The sequence below is a fragment of the Zootermopsis nevadensis genome, unplaced genomic scaffold (assembly GCF_977971745.1).
Source record: "Zootermopsis nevadensis isolate Lab colony 2312 unplaced genomic scaffold, Znev_1.0 Znev_ptg000024l, whole genome shotgun sequence".
NCBI classification, from domain to species: domain Eukaryota; kingdom Metazoa; phylum Arthropoda; class Insecta; order Blattodea; family Termopsidae; genus Zootermopsis; species Zootermopsis nevadensis.
The window spans coordinates 19,676,483-19,693,991 of NW_028259156.1; the positions used below are offsets into that span (position 1 = coordinate 19,676,483).

Sequence of the window (17,509 nt, forward strand, 5' to 3'; positions counted from 1 at the left end):
CCAAAGGGTCGATAGCATAATTTGTACTGTGAAGGGACATTTCATTCTCAAGTACCTGGGGATAACGGAGATGGTACCCCTGTCAGGCTCTTGTAACTTCTGCCATCTGTATCATCAAATTGTAACAAGTTTTTAAAATGGTGCAAAAGTTATTGTAGTTGTCTTTTGTGGCAGTCATTTTAACTATTTAAAAGGATTGAGCTTAAGGTATAAGTGGTTTTAAAGTCAGTAACGTAACATGAAGACTATGGGTTTATATTTATACTTCTATGAATATTAGGTGAGTCTATGTAGTTAATAAGGAACAAAACAACGTTGTTAGGCGTCTTGTGATATGCACAAGTACTGCAACAAATATACCAGGGTCCGTTTCAGATTTTGATTATAATACATTCACATTATTCATAAAAGTGAAGCATAATGTTCAGCTGAATTTTCGTTAACATTTAATTGGTATGATTGTATTTTATGAGTTATACTATAGTTAAAAATAATCCTTATGGGCATTCAGTTGATGAGAAAAGAGAATTTTTAAGTCTAAAAATGCTAATGACGAAGAAACTCGCCGTGGCTAGTTACAGAAGAGAATGAACACTATATACACGAATTTTTCAACAACTGTAGGTTAAATATATTTAATTTGTATGGTCTGTAGGAAATGAATTGTTATTAGGGGTATGTTGTATTTAAAGAAAATGAACTGCTTGATTTTGCCGTTTGAATTTCACATTGTGATTTATTGGGTGGCAGTGTCAAAGTGGCCATTACAATTTTATACACTCCATTTTATTACTTCTTTCTTGTCTTTTCTTTTCTAGTTGGTGCAACTGAGTATATTTGTACATTGAACTAGTTTGTGTGTAAAATATTGGGAACTCTATTATATTGAGTGTTATGATGACATTGACAAATTATAAGGCAAATGCACCAGTTTTGACATTCCAGAATTTGAAGGTGGTGGTTGGCATGCAGTAATTGACTCATTTATAGGATACAAACTTTATTTATTTAGCACTGCATGCAATAATATTTCCTGGGTGATTACCTGTAAAAATGTTCCTTGTAATGGCAATGAAAGAACAAAAAATTAAACATGCTTATTGATTTGCATTGTTGAATTTTTAAGTCTCGATTACTATAAATATTACGTTGGCATTTTAAAATACAGTGTGACGGTAACAACTTATAATTGCATTCATTAAAATGTTAAAGGTACATTAGAAATGGGCACTGCTTCTTACCATTGTGTTTACTTAAAAAGAGCTTTGCAGAACAATTAATTTGCCATTTGGTTTTTGTCTCGCTCTCATTAAGGGAAGACCACAGACTGTGAGTGAAATGTCAGGTTCTCATGGTGGAAAGTTTAAAGGTGACTGGCTGAGCGCAGAGGTTAGCTCTTCAGACATGCTTGTGACTTTATGAGGAGGGCATGTTGTGTGCACGGGATAAGTGAGAAATTGGCACAAAGTTTTTGTCGGGAAGTCTAAAAGGAAGGCTTTTCGGGGTAACACGCCGCGTTGCATCCAGCGCCTGCAGCAGATGTTTTGCTTTGTTTGTAACGCCATGCTAGATTGTTATTACTTCAGTTACAAATTATCCCATCGAGATGAAGTTGCTGCTTATCTAATCTGCCCCATTTGGATATTTCCGCAGGAGTTTTGCTCTGCTCCTGCTCCGAACAAGATAACTAACTGTCCTTATGCCAGGATGCTCATTTCGTACCAGAGGCCATTATAAATCAGACTTGCAGATCGTCTTCACCCTTTCGTGCGCTTACTCGTGTCTGCAGTCTCCGGGCGGACACTTCGACCAACACAAGAACCGAAACAGCCTTTATCCAGCTGCAGAAATGTTCATTAAAAACAAAACAAGTAAACTGGAGACGGGTTCGCGTTGTTTTCCAAAAGAGCAATCTCGTCACGTGGGGTCAGCCAGCCATGCCGACGTCCTGTCAGTACAAGACAACAGAGACGGAAGTGCTTCAGGTTCGTGCCCAAGTCGGGGGGGGGGGGTGGTATTTGCGCCATTGAACTGACAGGTCCTGCTGGCGTCGTGCTATTCACTTCTTTGAAACAAGTGCCTTAAATTTCAGCAAAATAAACATGCGCCCGAGATCGTATATAGGCTTCCCGCATCACTCGAGTGCAAGAGAAGTTGTCGCACCAGCACGGCGCGGCGCTCGTTCAGAACTGAACGGTGGGCGAATTGAACAAAGTGTAGGCCAACGACAAGGCAGTGAAACACCTTCGAAGGTTTGCGGTCGCTGAGTTTGAAAATGGGTCAGATCGATGCCGATTATGGGGACATTTAGGTTTTTTAACACGAATTTCTAGTGGCCTGCTTTTATTGCTTGTGTCTTGAGTGGACGACGCACGTGTCGTTGAGACGATACGGGCAAGCATTTGGTCACAACGGATAATGGCGTCGGTGAATGAATGCTGGGAGCTTTGTCTCCACGCTCCACACACCCGTTAGCCGTACGTATTATCTCAGATTCGACAGACGTCGTGCCTCTTTTGATTTGTGGCGCTAGAAACCGCACGTGGCGGATTGATTCTCTGTCATTTCTTTTTTAAGCATTACTCAGCAAAGGTCGTGCTTTGGCGTTACGCAGATGGCCGCCATGAAAATGCCAGGTAGAGTGAGCGATCACTGACCGAGCTGCTTGTCCCTTGTCTTTAGAATGAGGCTCTGGCGTATGTACAGTTGGTGCTCTGTTCCTTATTCGGGTGGTAAAGCGGTCGGAACGCGAAGCTACAACTCAGCCAAGTCCGCATCTAAAACTGAGGTCTGGTGCTTGGACACAGCGTTCCTTACATGTATGAGAGTGGCGTATTTGTTTAACGACGCCTTTTCGGTAGCTCAGACTGTGTAGCGTCCAACTGAATAACGAATTGCGAGTCGCACATCGCCTGCAGCGACCTTTCAAACGCGGAGTGTGGGTGTCGTGGGCATTGCTGCCGGGCTGTTTCATTTGTCAGTCACGAGCAGCCCCTGACATCCGCCGCCGACCACGGTCTCTGTGCATGCGTACTTCTTACGAGGCAAGCCAGATTCAATTCGCAAAGGTAATTTCGCGGTTGAATGGCTGAACTGTGATCACAGAATCGATATTTCTAATCCGACCTCACAGTCCCCTTCGTAACTGGACATAAAAATGTGGCAAATCTCGTTACGCTTCTCAGCAGAACAGCTTCCAGTCCTTTAGACGGGTGACGCAGTGTCAGCTGTTTTCCATTTCTTTTCGTAGTGCCTCTGCGGACTGCGGGAGGTCGTGGGTCCCAGATGCTGCCTCGGCGGTGGAATAGATGTAAGACGGTGCGCCATATTTGTCTCAGAGAAACAAACATCAGCAAATTAGGTGTGGAAATTTGGGTGTTGTGGTGGGTTGCTTCGGATTCGATTGGACTAGACTGATGGCAGAAAGAGGGAGGCGAGGGAGATTAGAAATCGGAATAAAGTGTTTTGTTTGGAAAACGTAAGGGGACCGGATTCAACTATCTGCCTCTAGTAAACACGGAAATTGAACTTGGGATTTCCTGAGCCGCCAAGCAGGAGGTCTCAGCTTTTGAATGAAGAGCGTGCAGTTGTACTACGCCGGAAAGAAGCGCTGCATGCAAGCCGTGTGTGCCCCCCCCCCGAAAGGGCTATGGCTCTCGGTGGAGCCGCGACGAAATCATCTGTTTCGGCGGCGAGTAAGGGGTACGACGCAGTACCGCAGAGCAACCAGTGCTCAAGGTCTGGGATGTCGTAACCCAAACATCGATTTCCTCACGACAAGTGGAGATTCTCAATACAGGAACCCGGAAGCCCACTTCCGCGCGCCAGAGGCGTTGTTTACTTACGACGACCTTATGGCACTTTTACGTTCAGCTGAACATGGTGGCAGTGGTAGACAACACAACTCTGAAATACAATGAAGCGTTTGTTGAGGAAACTTGTACAGAACGTCAGTCGGCCTCAAACTGCTGGCTGCCTCATGGCCCAGGGGTAACGCACCTTGTTCGGTTTGAGCCTCGGTGTAGGCATCGGCTTCCTGGCCCGTTTTACCCAGTCTCTGCCTCAAAAACGTACTTCGTATTTATAACGCAAAATCCCAGGAGGTCGAATCAACTTCGATAAACAAATTACGGACTTCTTCAGGTTGGGTCGTCTAATGTTGCCGTTTGGGTGGATGTGACGGTGCCGGCACCACTTCCGACGACAGGCCGGAAGCCGCGGTTCTGCTGGTCGGTGGGAGAAAACCACAGCGCGTCACTTTCCGACGTTTTTCCCACAGGCGGGGTCTGCGGTGCTCTGCATTCCGAACATTTTCCTGCCAGTCAGCTCACGTCGTGTAACGCTTGAGGTCTTCGCGGCGGCAGAAGATTACCGACGTTTCAGCGGTCTCTGCTGCCTCCGTCGTCGCTCTGATAATGTTATCTCAGCTGTCGAAATTCGTGACGTGCAGATGAGCAGGAAGGAAACGCGAGTGGATTATCCGGAGGCATGCGAGGTTATCTTCTGCTGCGATGACGGCGAATTGTGAAGAGGCAGGACTCAAATTAGTGACTGCGCTCACAATGGGTTCGCGTCAGACTGTGCGCTTTTATCAGACAGAGATCGATGTCAGATAAGACTGCGCGCACATGGATGAAGCCGTCATCCGCCTAAAAGTCGTGTTATTTCACATTAAACTATGAACTTAAAGACGAAAGTCGAGCCAGGCCGGAGTCTGCGCAGTTACACAAACTGCACGGCGACATCGTTTCTTCAGTTTTATTCAACTGCGTTAGTAGTACGAGAACCAGCCCTTAAATAACCCAATAACCGATTTATGCAATCTTAGTTGAAGCCAGATGATCTCTGCAGTTGATACAACGTCCTTAAAAAGACGTGTTCTTCCAGCTGTAAAGAACAGCAGTCGTAGCGAGTATAACCGGTGTGTGGATCAAGACGTCCCGAACGTGAAGCAACTTCGTCAGTCAGATTTTCAGAAGCTTACAGTCTCTGGTTATTGGCTTCTGGTCTGCAGCGCCGACAAGAGTCCTGTAACCCTGAAGACAGGCGCCCTCACACCCACCGCCTCTTTCGTTCTGTATTAAAACGAAACCTCTGCTCTTGTTTCTTGTTTCATTGGCAAAAAAGTTTTGCGTAACAGCCGGGGGGGGGGGGGGGGGGTTAGAGCAATAATTGTGTCCCAGGCCCCGTCATGTTCTCTTCCCGGATACGAGAACCCCCCGCCCCCCGCGCCGAGACTGCTACAGTCAGAGGGGCGGGGGGGGGATGGGGTCTGCATAGTTAGTTCGGGAATATTTAAAGCGGCGACAAACCTGTTAACTGATTGGGGTAGTGTTCCGAAGCCTCGTTAGCTGATTGATGAATGAGTGGACCAAAGACGCACTGCGTATAAATCAATCGATCCATCCGTGAACGGCTTCCTGGGCAGGTCCCTGAAGATTTCCAGTTAGTTTTGTTTCCGATGCGTGCTACATTTTCCGCCCATGTGATCGATTCTCTTTGATGCTTCTCGCGACGTAATTGAACGTCCAGTTCGCTCGCTGATTGCCCGAATTGCTTTTGTGATTACAGCAAGAAGCTGCTGATCGGCGATGGAGGACGGCGGAGGAAAGGGCTGACAAAGAACCGGAACTCTGTCTGATTCGACGGTTTCGTCTCATTAACGGGGACAGACTTCACAGCCGCAAGGAAACACAGCGCTGAGTCGCCATTGAATTAGATCGTGAAGGTGGAACCAGCCAGCCAGCCAGCCTCCCCCTGCCCCTTCCCCACTTGTCACTGAACTCGCCCGCTGTTCGTCGTCGTAGTCAGTCCCGGAGATGCCGTCGCCGCGGCCGGAGGAGTGCGTTTGGTGTCGCGTGTTCTGGTGGTAGTGCGGTGCGTGATGCGTGTGCTGTGGGTGCTGGTCTTGGTGCTGTGTGTGAGGGCGGAGGATTATTCTGGCCTGAGGGGCGCCGTTCGCCATGTGGAAGACGCCATTCACAAGGAAATGATGATCGAGCCTGTGCGGTACAGTGACCCCAACCTGACAGTCGCGTACCAGTCCTCAGCGCAGTTCAACGCACGTGGGATGGCCAACTTGTACAAAGTGACCAACTACTTCATGGACATCATCCAGAGGGAGGACCCATACCCGGAAGGCAAGTACCAGTACGCTGATAGTCGCTTTGCTGGTAAAGATTTCGCAGTAGCAAGACTGTGCTGACTTTGCGACCACCAGAGGGCCAGCTCTGCCACCCCCACCCCATCCAGAGGGAAGCCGCCGGGGCTTGAGGTCGTCACTTAATTATACCTCCACTCCACATACATTTATTTATATGTATGTCGGTGACCTCTGAGATTTGCGTGAGAATCGTGCTTTACGTTTTTTACGAAACACAAACCAGTTCACGTGCGTAAAGATTCAGCGCAGTCATGAATGAGGTCAGTCTGTTGAATCGCGATGGGAAGTGTTTGAAGCTCGCACTTGCGGGCCTTTGCGTGAGCGAGTAGCCATGACAGCTGGCGGGAGACTTGATTTCGAAGAAACGGGCCACTTGCACAAGGAAAGCCATTCTCTGCCATTTCGCTGGCTGACGTAAGAAGCGGGAGTGCCGCCTCGTCCTGACGAGTAGGAAGCCCGATGTGGCCCTTTCTATCTGCGTTTCCAAACAATTAATTGGCCCTTTCCTAAAAGAAAATCGTGTAAGGTCGAGACGCGTATAACGAAAACAGTTTCCCCATAGCCTCAGTTCATAAGCGGGAAAATTTTCACGGGCAGGTTTTATGATAGTGATCTTTTTAGTTAGGTTGGTGGACCTGAAACTTCACAGAAAAGGGCATTCGAAGTATAAACATGGCATCAGATGTTGCGTTTTATTAAACGGATATTATTTATTTTACTGAAGCCGTCGCTGTAACGCGGTTAATTACCAGAATTGACTCGGAAGATTTATTGCAGTAGTTCTAAGGTCTCCGGGGATTACCTGGAGGTACCAGCATTTTCCTGAAACGAGGCGCAGACCACCCGAGAGAACTGGAGGCTTGTCCCTCGACTTCCGGTCCCCGTCGAACACCGCCGGTCTTTAAGCAGCTTAAAGTCGCAGAGCAGGCCTTGGACCCGCGCAATATTTTGCTTCCCTGTCGTAGTTGCAAGCAAATGAATAGTAAAACTGCAAGACCCAGGGCTGAAACAAAGATTTTCCGCGGTGCCTCTGCGTCGTCACGAGGTGAAGGTGTAGCTCCACGCGATCTTAACCAAGATGTTGTTGAGTGGTCAGCTCAGAGTTCCGGACGCGCTACGAGACGACGAGACTAGGTTGGCCACAAGGGCGCAGAAGAGCCTTGGTCTGTCGGTGGCCTTGGCCGCATCTCGTGCTGAGTTTTGACGCCCGTGTGATCGATATTGGCACTGTAAGTGCTGGAAGTGGAGCTCCGGGCTCGCGGTAACGAACGGCCTGTTGCAGGGGAGGGCAAAAGTAAACATTACCCCATTCCCGCTCTCTTTGGCCCACATGCAGATTGGCTGTTAAATTGCGGTCTTTCATCCGTCGGAGAACATCACCAGGTGTTTCCAAGACGCCTAATTTTCGTTCTTTAATGCGCAGAATATGAAATTAATTTTGTTCTTGTGGTTTCAAGACTCGGGGTTCGACGCCTTAACCCGTTTGTTCGGCACAGGCTTGGACAACCTTCGGGTAGCTTCGGGCGGGATCTAGTTTTCTGAACATGGTCGCAGACCGCGTCATTACATATTAAGTAACTCATTACCGGTAGTCTGAAATAGAGACTAGTGTGCTGTTAAACAATTTCAAAAGCTGTCGCGGGCCGGGTCTAACGCGACCTCTCTCACCGAATGTCATGTTCTCAGCAAAAATTATTGTTTATCGTCGTCTGGGTCGGATCGTTCGTCCAGGACTCGTGAATCGTGCCAGCAGTTGGACGACCAGCAGACGTGTAAGAGCAGTGAGTTTTCATTGGTACGACCTTCATACCGCTCCGTCCACGTCACAGTTGGGTAGCCGGTTGACCTCTTCGTGTTCCATCTCCGGAAGCAGCAGCTTGGTTTGTGGCGTACGGGTGACCCTGACCGCGCAGATACGAAGCAGGAACTCATTCGCACATTTCACTTTGGTCTGGAAACCCGAAGACCACTTGGGAGGATAATATTAAAATGCATCTGGAAGAAATGGCCATTTGCGAACTCCTGTGAGCACGGTAATGAGCCCCCGAGTTTCATGTAACGTGGTGTTAACACTTTCAAGCAAGGTGTTACCTTCAGCGTCTACTTGTTATGCATTTTGCCCGCAGTACATTTATGTTCTTTGTCAGCGACCCCCCCCCCTCCCCCCAAACATAGTTGACCTGTTGGTCGTTGTCATGGAGATGTCTGATGTCACCCGACGTACTGGGTGCCAGTCCACGTAATTACTGTTCGCTCGCTCACAAAAATGGCGCGTGACCTTTCATGAGGAAAGCAGTTTGCGATGACGGGCGGCTTACTGGCAGATCTGCGAGCTCCGTGGTGTTATGCAACCCGAAGACTGCTGGCCCCTTTGTTTGTCCAGGACCTATTTTAGTACTCATTTTAGTTTTATTCTCCCATCTACGCTCCCCCTCGCGTTTCCGTACCAAAATGTTGCTTGCATCTCGTCCCAGTTGACGTTTTTAAGGTTTTCTGGCGCTGCGGAGAGAATTTGGTCGCCGTTGGACGAGCGTCGTTGCAGCACGTGATTACAGAAATATCGAGGCGTGGAAGTTGAGCGGGTCACGTAACACGCACGGGGAACTGAGAAGAGGCCACGCGGGAGACCAAGGCGTAGATTAAAGCACAATATTAAAAAGGAATGCTCTTGACTGGACTCGGGTGGCTGTGAACAGGGTTCGACTTGCGGGCCCTCCTGAACGGGGCGACGAATATTAGGGTCCGTTGGAGCAGGAAACTCCTCGAATGGCCCAGTAGTTGTCGGCTGCACCATTGAAAGGATCGGCGATGCAGTCCAGACGAGAAGCTGCCGACTCCCTCCCAAGAGAACAAAGTGGACTGAGTGCATGCACGTCGGTCACTGCCCCAGTTCCGGGTCTTGATTGGCTCTGCCGCTGTGCTTTACGGTAGAACGACTTTTTCCGTCGTGAATTGCGGATACTGCAGATAGACTGAGGAAAATCATGGCAGCATCGAGGTGTAACCATCGCCACGTTGGCTTTCCTGCTTCATGACAGTGACAGCGTATTCAGATACTGTACTGACGTTCACCAGGAGGGGCTGAGGAAAACTGAGTGACCCGCCGCTGGTCTGCATCGATTGGTTTCGTTTTTTGAGCTGGTCACGAGATTCGTGTCTGACACAGAGGCTGGAGACAGCTGAGCAACGAGGAGCGTCGTAATTTGTGTTACGTTGTGGGAGGGGAGTGGAGGGGAGGGGCATGCACGTCTTTCCACCCTTGCGGGTGGACTGGTCCATCGCTCTTTAAGCCGCTTCGCAGCTGCTGGTAATTGCACCCGTCTTCATCCTGTACTCGCGTATCCTCTTTGTCCGCCGAGCTCTGACGTCACCCCACTTGCTCGTCGGAATGACAGCTCGCACGATTGGCAGTGATATCGAGCTGTTGCATTCGAGGTTTTACCCAGTCACTGCTTTGGTTCGGATGTTCAGACGAGCAAAACTTGACGCATTTAAGGAACGAAAGAAGAAGAGGGGAAGGAGAAAGGACACAAAGAAGCAGAGAATGAAGTAAACAGAAACGAAACGAAATAGAAAAGAACCGCAAGTCAGCGGTGGCGTTTGCTGTGCAGATAGGCGCAGCCTCTGAACGAAGCGCTTGGCACTGTCGCACAGAGCATCGAAGTAGAGACTGCGCCGTTTAACACCGCTGGTTCGTCGTAGTTCGTTTTCAGACGGCTCGTGCAGCAGCAGCTGCCGTGGACGCCCACGAAAGTGTGTTCCAGAGGGAACAGACAGCCTGCTAGACCGTGGCGTAGATGGAGGAATAGATTGAATGTGGAATGCCTGGATGCAACTGACTGAGGAGGACAGGGATTTCGTGACCACGGTAATGATCGTCCTGGGTCCATAACGTGTGGAGGAGGATCTCTTGACCAGCGAGGTCGTGGGTACGAAACATGGGCGTTCTTCCTTGGTATTGAAGGACATCGGAAGAAAAGGTTCAGTTTTGTCGCTTCGACCCTTGGTCTCTTGCACACACACGTTCCTGCATCGCCCCGTGCAGGTTTCCCTCAAGGCCGCATTGCCACGGCGTAAGAGGCCAGAAATGTCCACCTCCGAAGGGCCCTCGCTCCCTTCCTTGGACAGCATCGGTAGAGCGGACGCGAAATACAGTGACACTTGTGAGTCACTTTGTTCCTGCTCTGTGACGTCAGGCAAGTATCGGAACAAAGGAATCGTCGTCAGGTCCTCCGCCTCTCCAGCCATGAGAGTGCACCCTTGTATTTTCACGTCAGAATTTTTAAATTAGAACGCAGCGGACTGCGTCAGACGCCGGCAGAAACGCAGAACGTGACTGCGCCCGGGGTCAGCGACACGCGAGAGACCCTCGTCTTGTCGATGTTTATATGCGGCCTCGCCACGCGTGTCCAGGCCCGCGGACAAAACTGACTGCAAGCCTGCACGTTCGCCGTTGCGACATGCAAATTGAATGTGGCACGTATAAACACGCGGCCTTTGTTCCAGCTTCACGCACTGAACATTTATGGACGAATTTAAATCGGGTTTCAGCGGGTCCAGTGTAGCGCTGCTGGATTGAATTTCCAAAAGAAAACCGCGCATTGCGCAAAAATTAGCGTTTTACAGAAAATACAGATTGAATTAAGATCCGCAACTGCGTGGGAGACTGGAAGACATAGGCGGGGGGGGGGGGGGGGGTGTCCGTGCTGACTGAACTCAGCTGTCTCGGGACAGGGACAGTTGTCAGCGCGGCTTCGCTCGATTAGTACAGCTGCTGGTTGCCACTCGAAGATTCTGTCCCGTGGCGACGAGACCTTCCTTGTGGACGTTTGTCGTCCGCGCAACGTCTGGGCACAGAGGAATGCAATTTATCGTTGTGATGCTGTAGTTTGAGAGGCTTATTAAAGTTTTACTGCCCATATCATCTTTCGAAACAAAGCAGACTCGTAACAAACAAGAGTTCCGTGACGTCTGTTTACGCAAAGTCGAGCAGGGGTGAGCAGATTTCTCTTGAGAGGAGCGCCAAAATAGGCACATTAGTGCCCCAGAGAAGTGTGCAAAGACGCAGAGACACGCAGCGCTCGAGCTTCTTATTTGGAAGGGACCTGGCTTCGAATCTGAGCTCGAAAATCGTCATTCCCCCCGGTTGAAGTACTCAGAATAGGCCAGGACTGCTTTGCTCCACGTCGTTTCCAGTCTGCCATCCACCAGACGTTATTCTGCGATGTATAAACTTCGCACTTGAAACAGTCTCGTTGTGTGTCACAAGGCGAAATCGATCATTGGGGCAGGTATTTATTTATTTATTATTGTTTGCATCGAAGATATTCTTTGTCCAGTCTTTACTGGGTCGCACTTGAGGAACGTGGTTTCCTGTCTCACTCCGCTTTGCCCTGTCCTGGGTAGTATCCCAGATTGTTACGCGCTGGAGAGTTGTTGGAACTGGGGCCGTTCCCAGGAGTTGCTCCGGCGGTCTGGAATCCAGACCGACCACTCACTCACTGAACCATGTCGCGCTGGATGGAGGCTGGCTGTACCTCCGCGATCAGTCGCAGGTGACGGCAGATTAATTCCGATTCTAATGAAGTCGGCATCTGGAAATAATTTTATATCGCCCTAGGCACCGAGGGAATCTTACGCAAACAAAGAAACGCAGATAACGTGAGCCGTGGCCCTGAGTCATCAAATTACAATCCGATTACGCGCCTCGTAGCCTGAGATTGCATTGTCTTGCCTCGCGGCAAAAAACACATCAGCGGCGGTAAAATTATTCATGACGAAATGACGGTGCAGCTCAGGCGAAGAAGGAGCAACTCTGTGTTCGCTGTCTCTTTCTGCACGTGCAACCGCCCCGAATCCGAAAAAAGGCCCTGGAAGTCGAACGATTTCGATCTTGTGCAGATGAGAAGTTGTTTCCTGCTCTGAAACACGAAAAACGTGGAAAGTCTCAGTTCTGGGATTCGAACCGTGGTCATCCGGGAAACGAATCGGGCGTTGGAACCCCTCGGATTTGGCGTTCGGCTTTACGGTGTTTGTAGATTCTGTTAAGGGAATGGACGGCCGCGACGTGAAGCTAATTGCCCCTGTGTTCGATTGGCTATCGCCGTTTGCAGTCCGTGGGGCGTAAGAAGGGGATTGCGGGCCAATGTGACAAGAATTGCACTGACGCAACGCACGATTCGCGCGGTCTGCACAGCCAACTCGCGTTCCGTTCATGCGAGTCGCCGCTTATAACGAAAACGCGTAAAACGGAAGACGAATAAGAATCACCATTTTGATGTGAAACTGGCGCCATTCTCTGGCAAGCCTGCAGAAGGTTCTAAGATTTGGCTTCGGATAGGATGTTATGTTCTTCATGAGCGAAAACCTGTGCTTGGATCCAGTGGTAACACCGCAGGCTACAAGCAGCAAAGTCCCTTCGTCTCCTCCTGATGACGCTCCCCTGCTTAGGTCCCCGCCCGCTCTTGGTTCGAACGTGGCCACACTCGTCAGACGCTCGATGTTGACTCTGCTCGCTTTGTCCGACCGCCCTTGCAGCTTGTGATCGCTTTGTTCGCGCTACCACGATGCGTGACGTCACGCAACTGGCGTAAAGACGGGAAATGATCGCAAAAACTCGCCTTCGGCCTTACTGGAGCTCGTCCGGCGAGTTCTTTGTTCCTTCGGGAGCAATAAAGGCTTGGAAGTCTTGTGTTGTCTGCAGAAAGCAACACGCAGAACTGACCCGCGCACTTTTTCGTCGCTGTGACGTTCGTCATTTGACGGGGCAGAATTTGACCATTTGGTTGCCAGAACGAGATAGTATGGAGAAGTCCCGGTCGGTGGACGTCGAGCGGCAGGAAGGCAGTCAGTCCGCCGCTCTTGCAGTGACTGAAGCCACGCGTCGCTGTGTGGACTCGGGAGCTCCCGAGTTGGGAGATTCTATCTCGTGGGCCACTGTTTTAATGTGTGCAGCGACCGTCGTTCGTCATCGATATTATGTATTCACTTCGACGCTGTATGGCAACCGACGCGGTTGATTAAGTGTCGCTAAATAAACCAATACAAGAGAGAGAATGACGGACGGACGGACGAATTGAGAACCCCCGCATCGTGGGCGCACGAACTGTGTTCTTGTGGCGTGCGGGAGCCACGTTCCGCCCCTTTGTTCCCTCCACCGCGGCGTTTCTACACACGTGCGGTCTGCCTTCTCCACGGCCTGCGTTTCGTTTAAGGGCAGAGCGCGTCCCGGCTTCTGTTGTTTTCCTTTGCCCCCCAGTTGGACGTTTTCTCACTTCCGCTTCGTTACAAGTTTGTTGACTCACTGTTTATTTATAACCCCGTAGTTCTCGTCTGTTGTGTGATCAGAGCCGATTACTGTGACACATTAAGTTAACCGCGAGACAAGATCACTTCGAGACTCCTTCCTCCGGGGTCTCCGTCTTCAGGTGCAAGGGCACGATGTGATGTGTGGTCTGCGTTAACCGTATCCGAAGACACGCAGGCCCATGTGTTTATCCAGGCAGAGACGACGCTGTTCCGCCACACAAATTAAAGTCGGTCACGGAATTATAAAACGCGGGTCGGAAATTCGAACTTTGGACCGTCGATGGCGGCCGTTCAGTCGCCTGTAGAACAATTTGCGTGCGTTCTGCTCGTCGTATTTCTTGTAGCATTAGCCACGCCTGTCAGAGACACAGACACGATTGCGATACTTCGAGGGAGGAAGGAATGAAGATGATGGACGAGAAGCTGAAGATGTTTGAGGAGGAAAAGCGAAGGAAATGAGGAGCCAAACGTTCGCTCTGATGATGGAGGCATTTAAACGTCTCCCAGGCTACAGCCGCCGCAACCCTTACAGAAGACAGCCTTCTTCAGCGAACCAGTGGTGCGTCTTTTGTGTTGGCACGAGTTGCCGCTTTTCGACGTGGGCCAACCGATGCCCCTTTGGCGTCATCCTTCCTACCCGACGGAGGTAGTCGGCACTGCCACGAGACGTATCTCTGTGACCTTGACACTGACGGTGTCAGTATGTGAGGTCATATCCGACACATCGGACGTGTCGCTTATTTGCGTGAGTGTGATTTATAACGCATCTTCCGCTAAGACGCAGTCGCTCGTGAAACGACAGTGATTTGTCAGCCCAGCGACCGCTCTGCTGACAGTCGACGGTACATTACATCGATTTCTCGGCTTTCCAGTCAATTCACAATTCATCGCTGCCGTTGACGTCACCAGAGCTCCATGTCCAGCGGAGCGTTGCGGCCCGTCACTTCGTCTTGTCGGTGTTACGATTGAACCTCGCCAAAATTCTGTACGCAGTTCTTGTCTCCCCCCCATCCTAGCTACGTGCCCAGCCCATCATAACCTAACCTAGATTTTGCTGTCGTGACAGAGAGCGCCTGTGAGCACGCAGTGAACTTCTTCAGTAGCTGAGCGACCAAGTTACTAGCTTCTCGAGAAGCACTCTCCTGCGTGCAGTTTGTCCCCTGGCAGGAGTTACGGAATAAACTCTTGAAAACTGGCATTTTTTTTTCCTATTTTCGGTATTTCACGGTAGACACGAAACTTGTAATGGCGACTGGAAACTAGAGTTATCGAAGAGTTTACTTTTGAAAATGGCTGTCGTCTGGGTTCTCACGCCGTGTAGTCTGCTAGAAGCTTGTCAGCGTTTCACAGGTGCTTGCTGCCTCCATCATCAGCTTGATGAAACGTCGGCAAACTTCTAGCAAACTGCACCTTCTGGCTCAGCCGCGAGAACTCATTGGGTTTAATATCACGTGATGAAGTTGACAGGAGTTCAGTTTGTTGGTTCTTGCGAGAAGAAGCTTGCAATGCCACAGACTGTGTTGGTTATCCAAGGAATTGCTGACCGTGCAGCGTGAGGCCTGTACAACAGGCAGGTTAGCACAGCTGTGTGTTGTCTGCAGCGAAGGCCATACATACGCATCTGGAAAAAGAGTCTGGAACAGCCTTGAGGGACAAAGTAGCTTATTGTTTGAAGCAGCAAGTAGGTCGATGTCTCGCCCCCGAGCGCCGCGCCACGGAAACGGAATGAAATTGCCGGCACTCCGCTCATTCCTGACTTTCATGTGATGTGATCGAAGTAGCGTCTGTAAATGACCTGGACCGCGACGTAATAGGAACACTTCTCACGCAGCGTTTCTTCCCAGGAGCTGCACACTTGCCCTGAGCCACTTCTCTCCCCACTCTTGCTGCATTGTTCGGCGGTAACCCAGTGCACTCTGCCGCGCTGCTCACCAGGTCGCGTGCCCCTTTTAGTAATGAATGCAGCAGAACGCGAGACACGCCTCTACGTCGTCGTGGGAATTGTCCGGCGTGCTTCGTGGAAGATGCGAGGCGAGGCGAGGCGGTGCATTTTATAGACCCGGATGAATCCGTCCGCGGAAGATTTCCCGATCGGAAGTTTCTGTGTTGTTGTTCTATGCAGCACCAGGACAGCGCTGAGATGCGCTTCTGCTTTGTGGTTACCGCAGATTCTTATGATCGCATTGAGTCGGCACACCTGGGGGGGGGGGATGATCGTGCTGCCCGACCCAGCTAACGGCGACCGGTCAGAGGTCAGGGTCAGGTTCAGAGACACAGCTTCCGCATCTCAGCGCCACTGGACCACATGTGGTGGTGACCTCGCAACTGGAAAGTGTTTCTGTACAGTGCGGGACAGAAGTCTGGACCACGTGCGATGTGGCCTTCTGACTGGTTGTAGGAAGTTGATCAATAAAGTTTTCTTCAGTTCATTAAATTCGTCCTTCAGTCTTGGTGCGATCCGAGGCGTTCCTGTTTTGTAGCAGTGCCAGAAACTGGGTTTGAAGGGGGGGAGGGGGGTCTTTGAGAACAGAGCGCTGATTGATGCCACTGTCCTTATTTCTGAACACATCGACGACACCCTTTTACAACTTTTATACTTCCACGTTGTAGCGAAACAAAGGTCTTTCTCCAGATAACACGCAGTGTCCACTGACCAGTGCCCCGTCTTGTTCCTCAGGGCAGGCCCTTCGCCTGTGCTCCCCCCGTTCCGCCTGCAAGTTTGTCGGCTGCCCGGTTCCTTGCATTTGGCCCGAAGCATTCAGGAAACGAGAGGAGCGATGCCTGTTTCGCGTGGATCCGAAGGGCGACGCCGAGTTGTCGTCATTCGTGAGGAGACTGACTGGAGTTTGTCTTGTTGCAGGTTTCGTGGTGGTGCAGGACGATGGCTCGCTTCGGATGGCCGGCCTGGTCGAGGAGTGGCGCGCCTTGCTGGCTCACTACGCCGGGGTGGTGGCCGTCCTAGCGGTCGGCTCCCTCTTCGCGCTGCTCATGCCCTGCGTCGGCTTCATCTTCTGCTGCTGCAGGTGTTCGGGGCGCTGCGGTGCCCGGTCGCAACCCTTCGAAAAGCGCCGGGACCCGTGCAGGCGGATTGGCTTCGGAATCGTGCTTTCCGCCGTCACCATCGTCATCCTGTAAGTCAGCCCATCAACGTTTTTTGCCTGGAGTCGGTAAATATTTAATGTTTGGATGATCTAGGCTCGGGTGGGAGGACACAATAATTCTTTCTTTTGCTGTACTGGATAGGGTCTCGTGGTGGAATTTGTGTTACACCAGTGAACTGTGGGTTCAGTGAAATGGATTTGCTGTTCCATGCACGTAGTTGGCTGGTCCAGTGCTGCCGTTACAGACAGCGAGTGTTGTCCCCCTGCGCCGTGTAACGTTGCTGTCTTTCGCTTCAGGTTTGGAGTGGTTTGTGCCTTTGTTACCAATGAGTACATGGAAGATGGAACCCAGAAACTACCGTCGAGATTGAGGACATCGATCAATGACACAAAACTGTACCTGTCCAACACAGGAGCGGTAAGTTACTGCGTGTTGGAGGCGCGGGATTCCATGATGAGCAGGTGTTACTGAAGTAATTTTGGACTGGTAGTGGACTGCATTTCATTTTCATTTATTAGGTTTGCTTGTCTCTGTCAGCCTCCGCCCTTCGCATAAACGGGGAGGTACCAGCATGACACCCCTCTTGCAGGTTTCAAACAAAGCAAATTCCATGGTTTTACACCAGGTTCATGTGGTGGAGTGTAACCATTAACGTCCTTCGTAAAGTGAAGTTGCTCTGTACTTGGGGAGCTGACGCTCGTTCTAGTGTTCTAAGAGCCTTCCCGTGGCCCGTATATGAATCGAGTTTACACTCGCTTACACCTCACTCCTATAAGATGCATTTTAATATTATCCATCCATCTGTGCCCAACTTCTCTTCAGGGTGTTCAGCTGAAACGTTCCCCCACTTGAGCTGTTTCTTTTCATTGCCCTGTCAATTAATACCTGGAGGAGCGTGGAAATATTCCGTAGGCACAAACACTCCCCTCAGCTCTC

General features: G+C 50.4%; 1 protein-coding gene across 15 annotated transcripts in view; it reads left to right on the forward strand.

The window, feature by feature from the left end:
• LOC110829972 (prominin-like protein) overlaps positions 1 to 17,509 on the forward strand; it is a 44,388-nt gene that overhangs the window by 4,125 nt on the left and 22,754 nt on the right. For 8 of the 15 annotated variants that reach the window (XM_087354792.1, XM_087354795.1, XM_087354793.1 and 5 more), the window contains exons 1-4: positions 104 to 280; positions 5,572 to 6,140; positions 16,332 to 16,602; positions 16,870 to 16,990. In XM_087354792.1, coding sequence (XP_087210918.1) covers positions 5,885 to 6,140; positions 16,332 to 16,602; positions 16,870 to 16,990 — 648 coding nt within the window. In that variant the 5' untranslated portion in view covers positions 104 to 280; positions 5,572 to 5,884. Of the gene's footprint in view, positions 1 to 102; positions 281 to 5,571; positions 6,141 to 16,331; positions 16,603 to 16,869; positions 16,991 to 17,509 lie in introns of those variants that run through there. The other 7 variants (XM_087354790.1, XM_022064260.2, XM_087354791.1 and 4 more) reach the window with 3 other exon arrangements.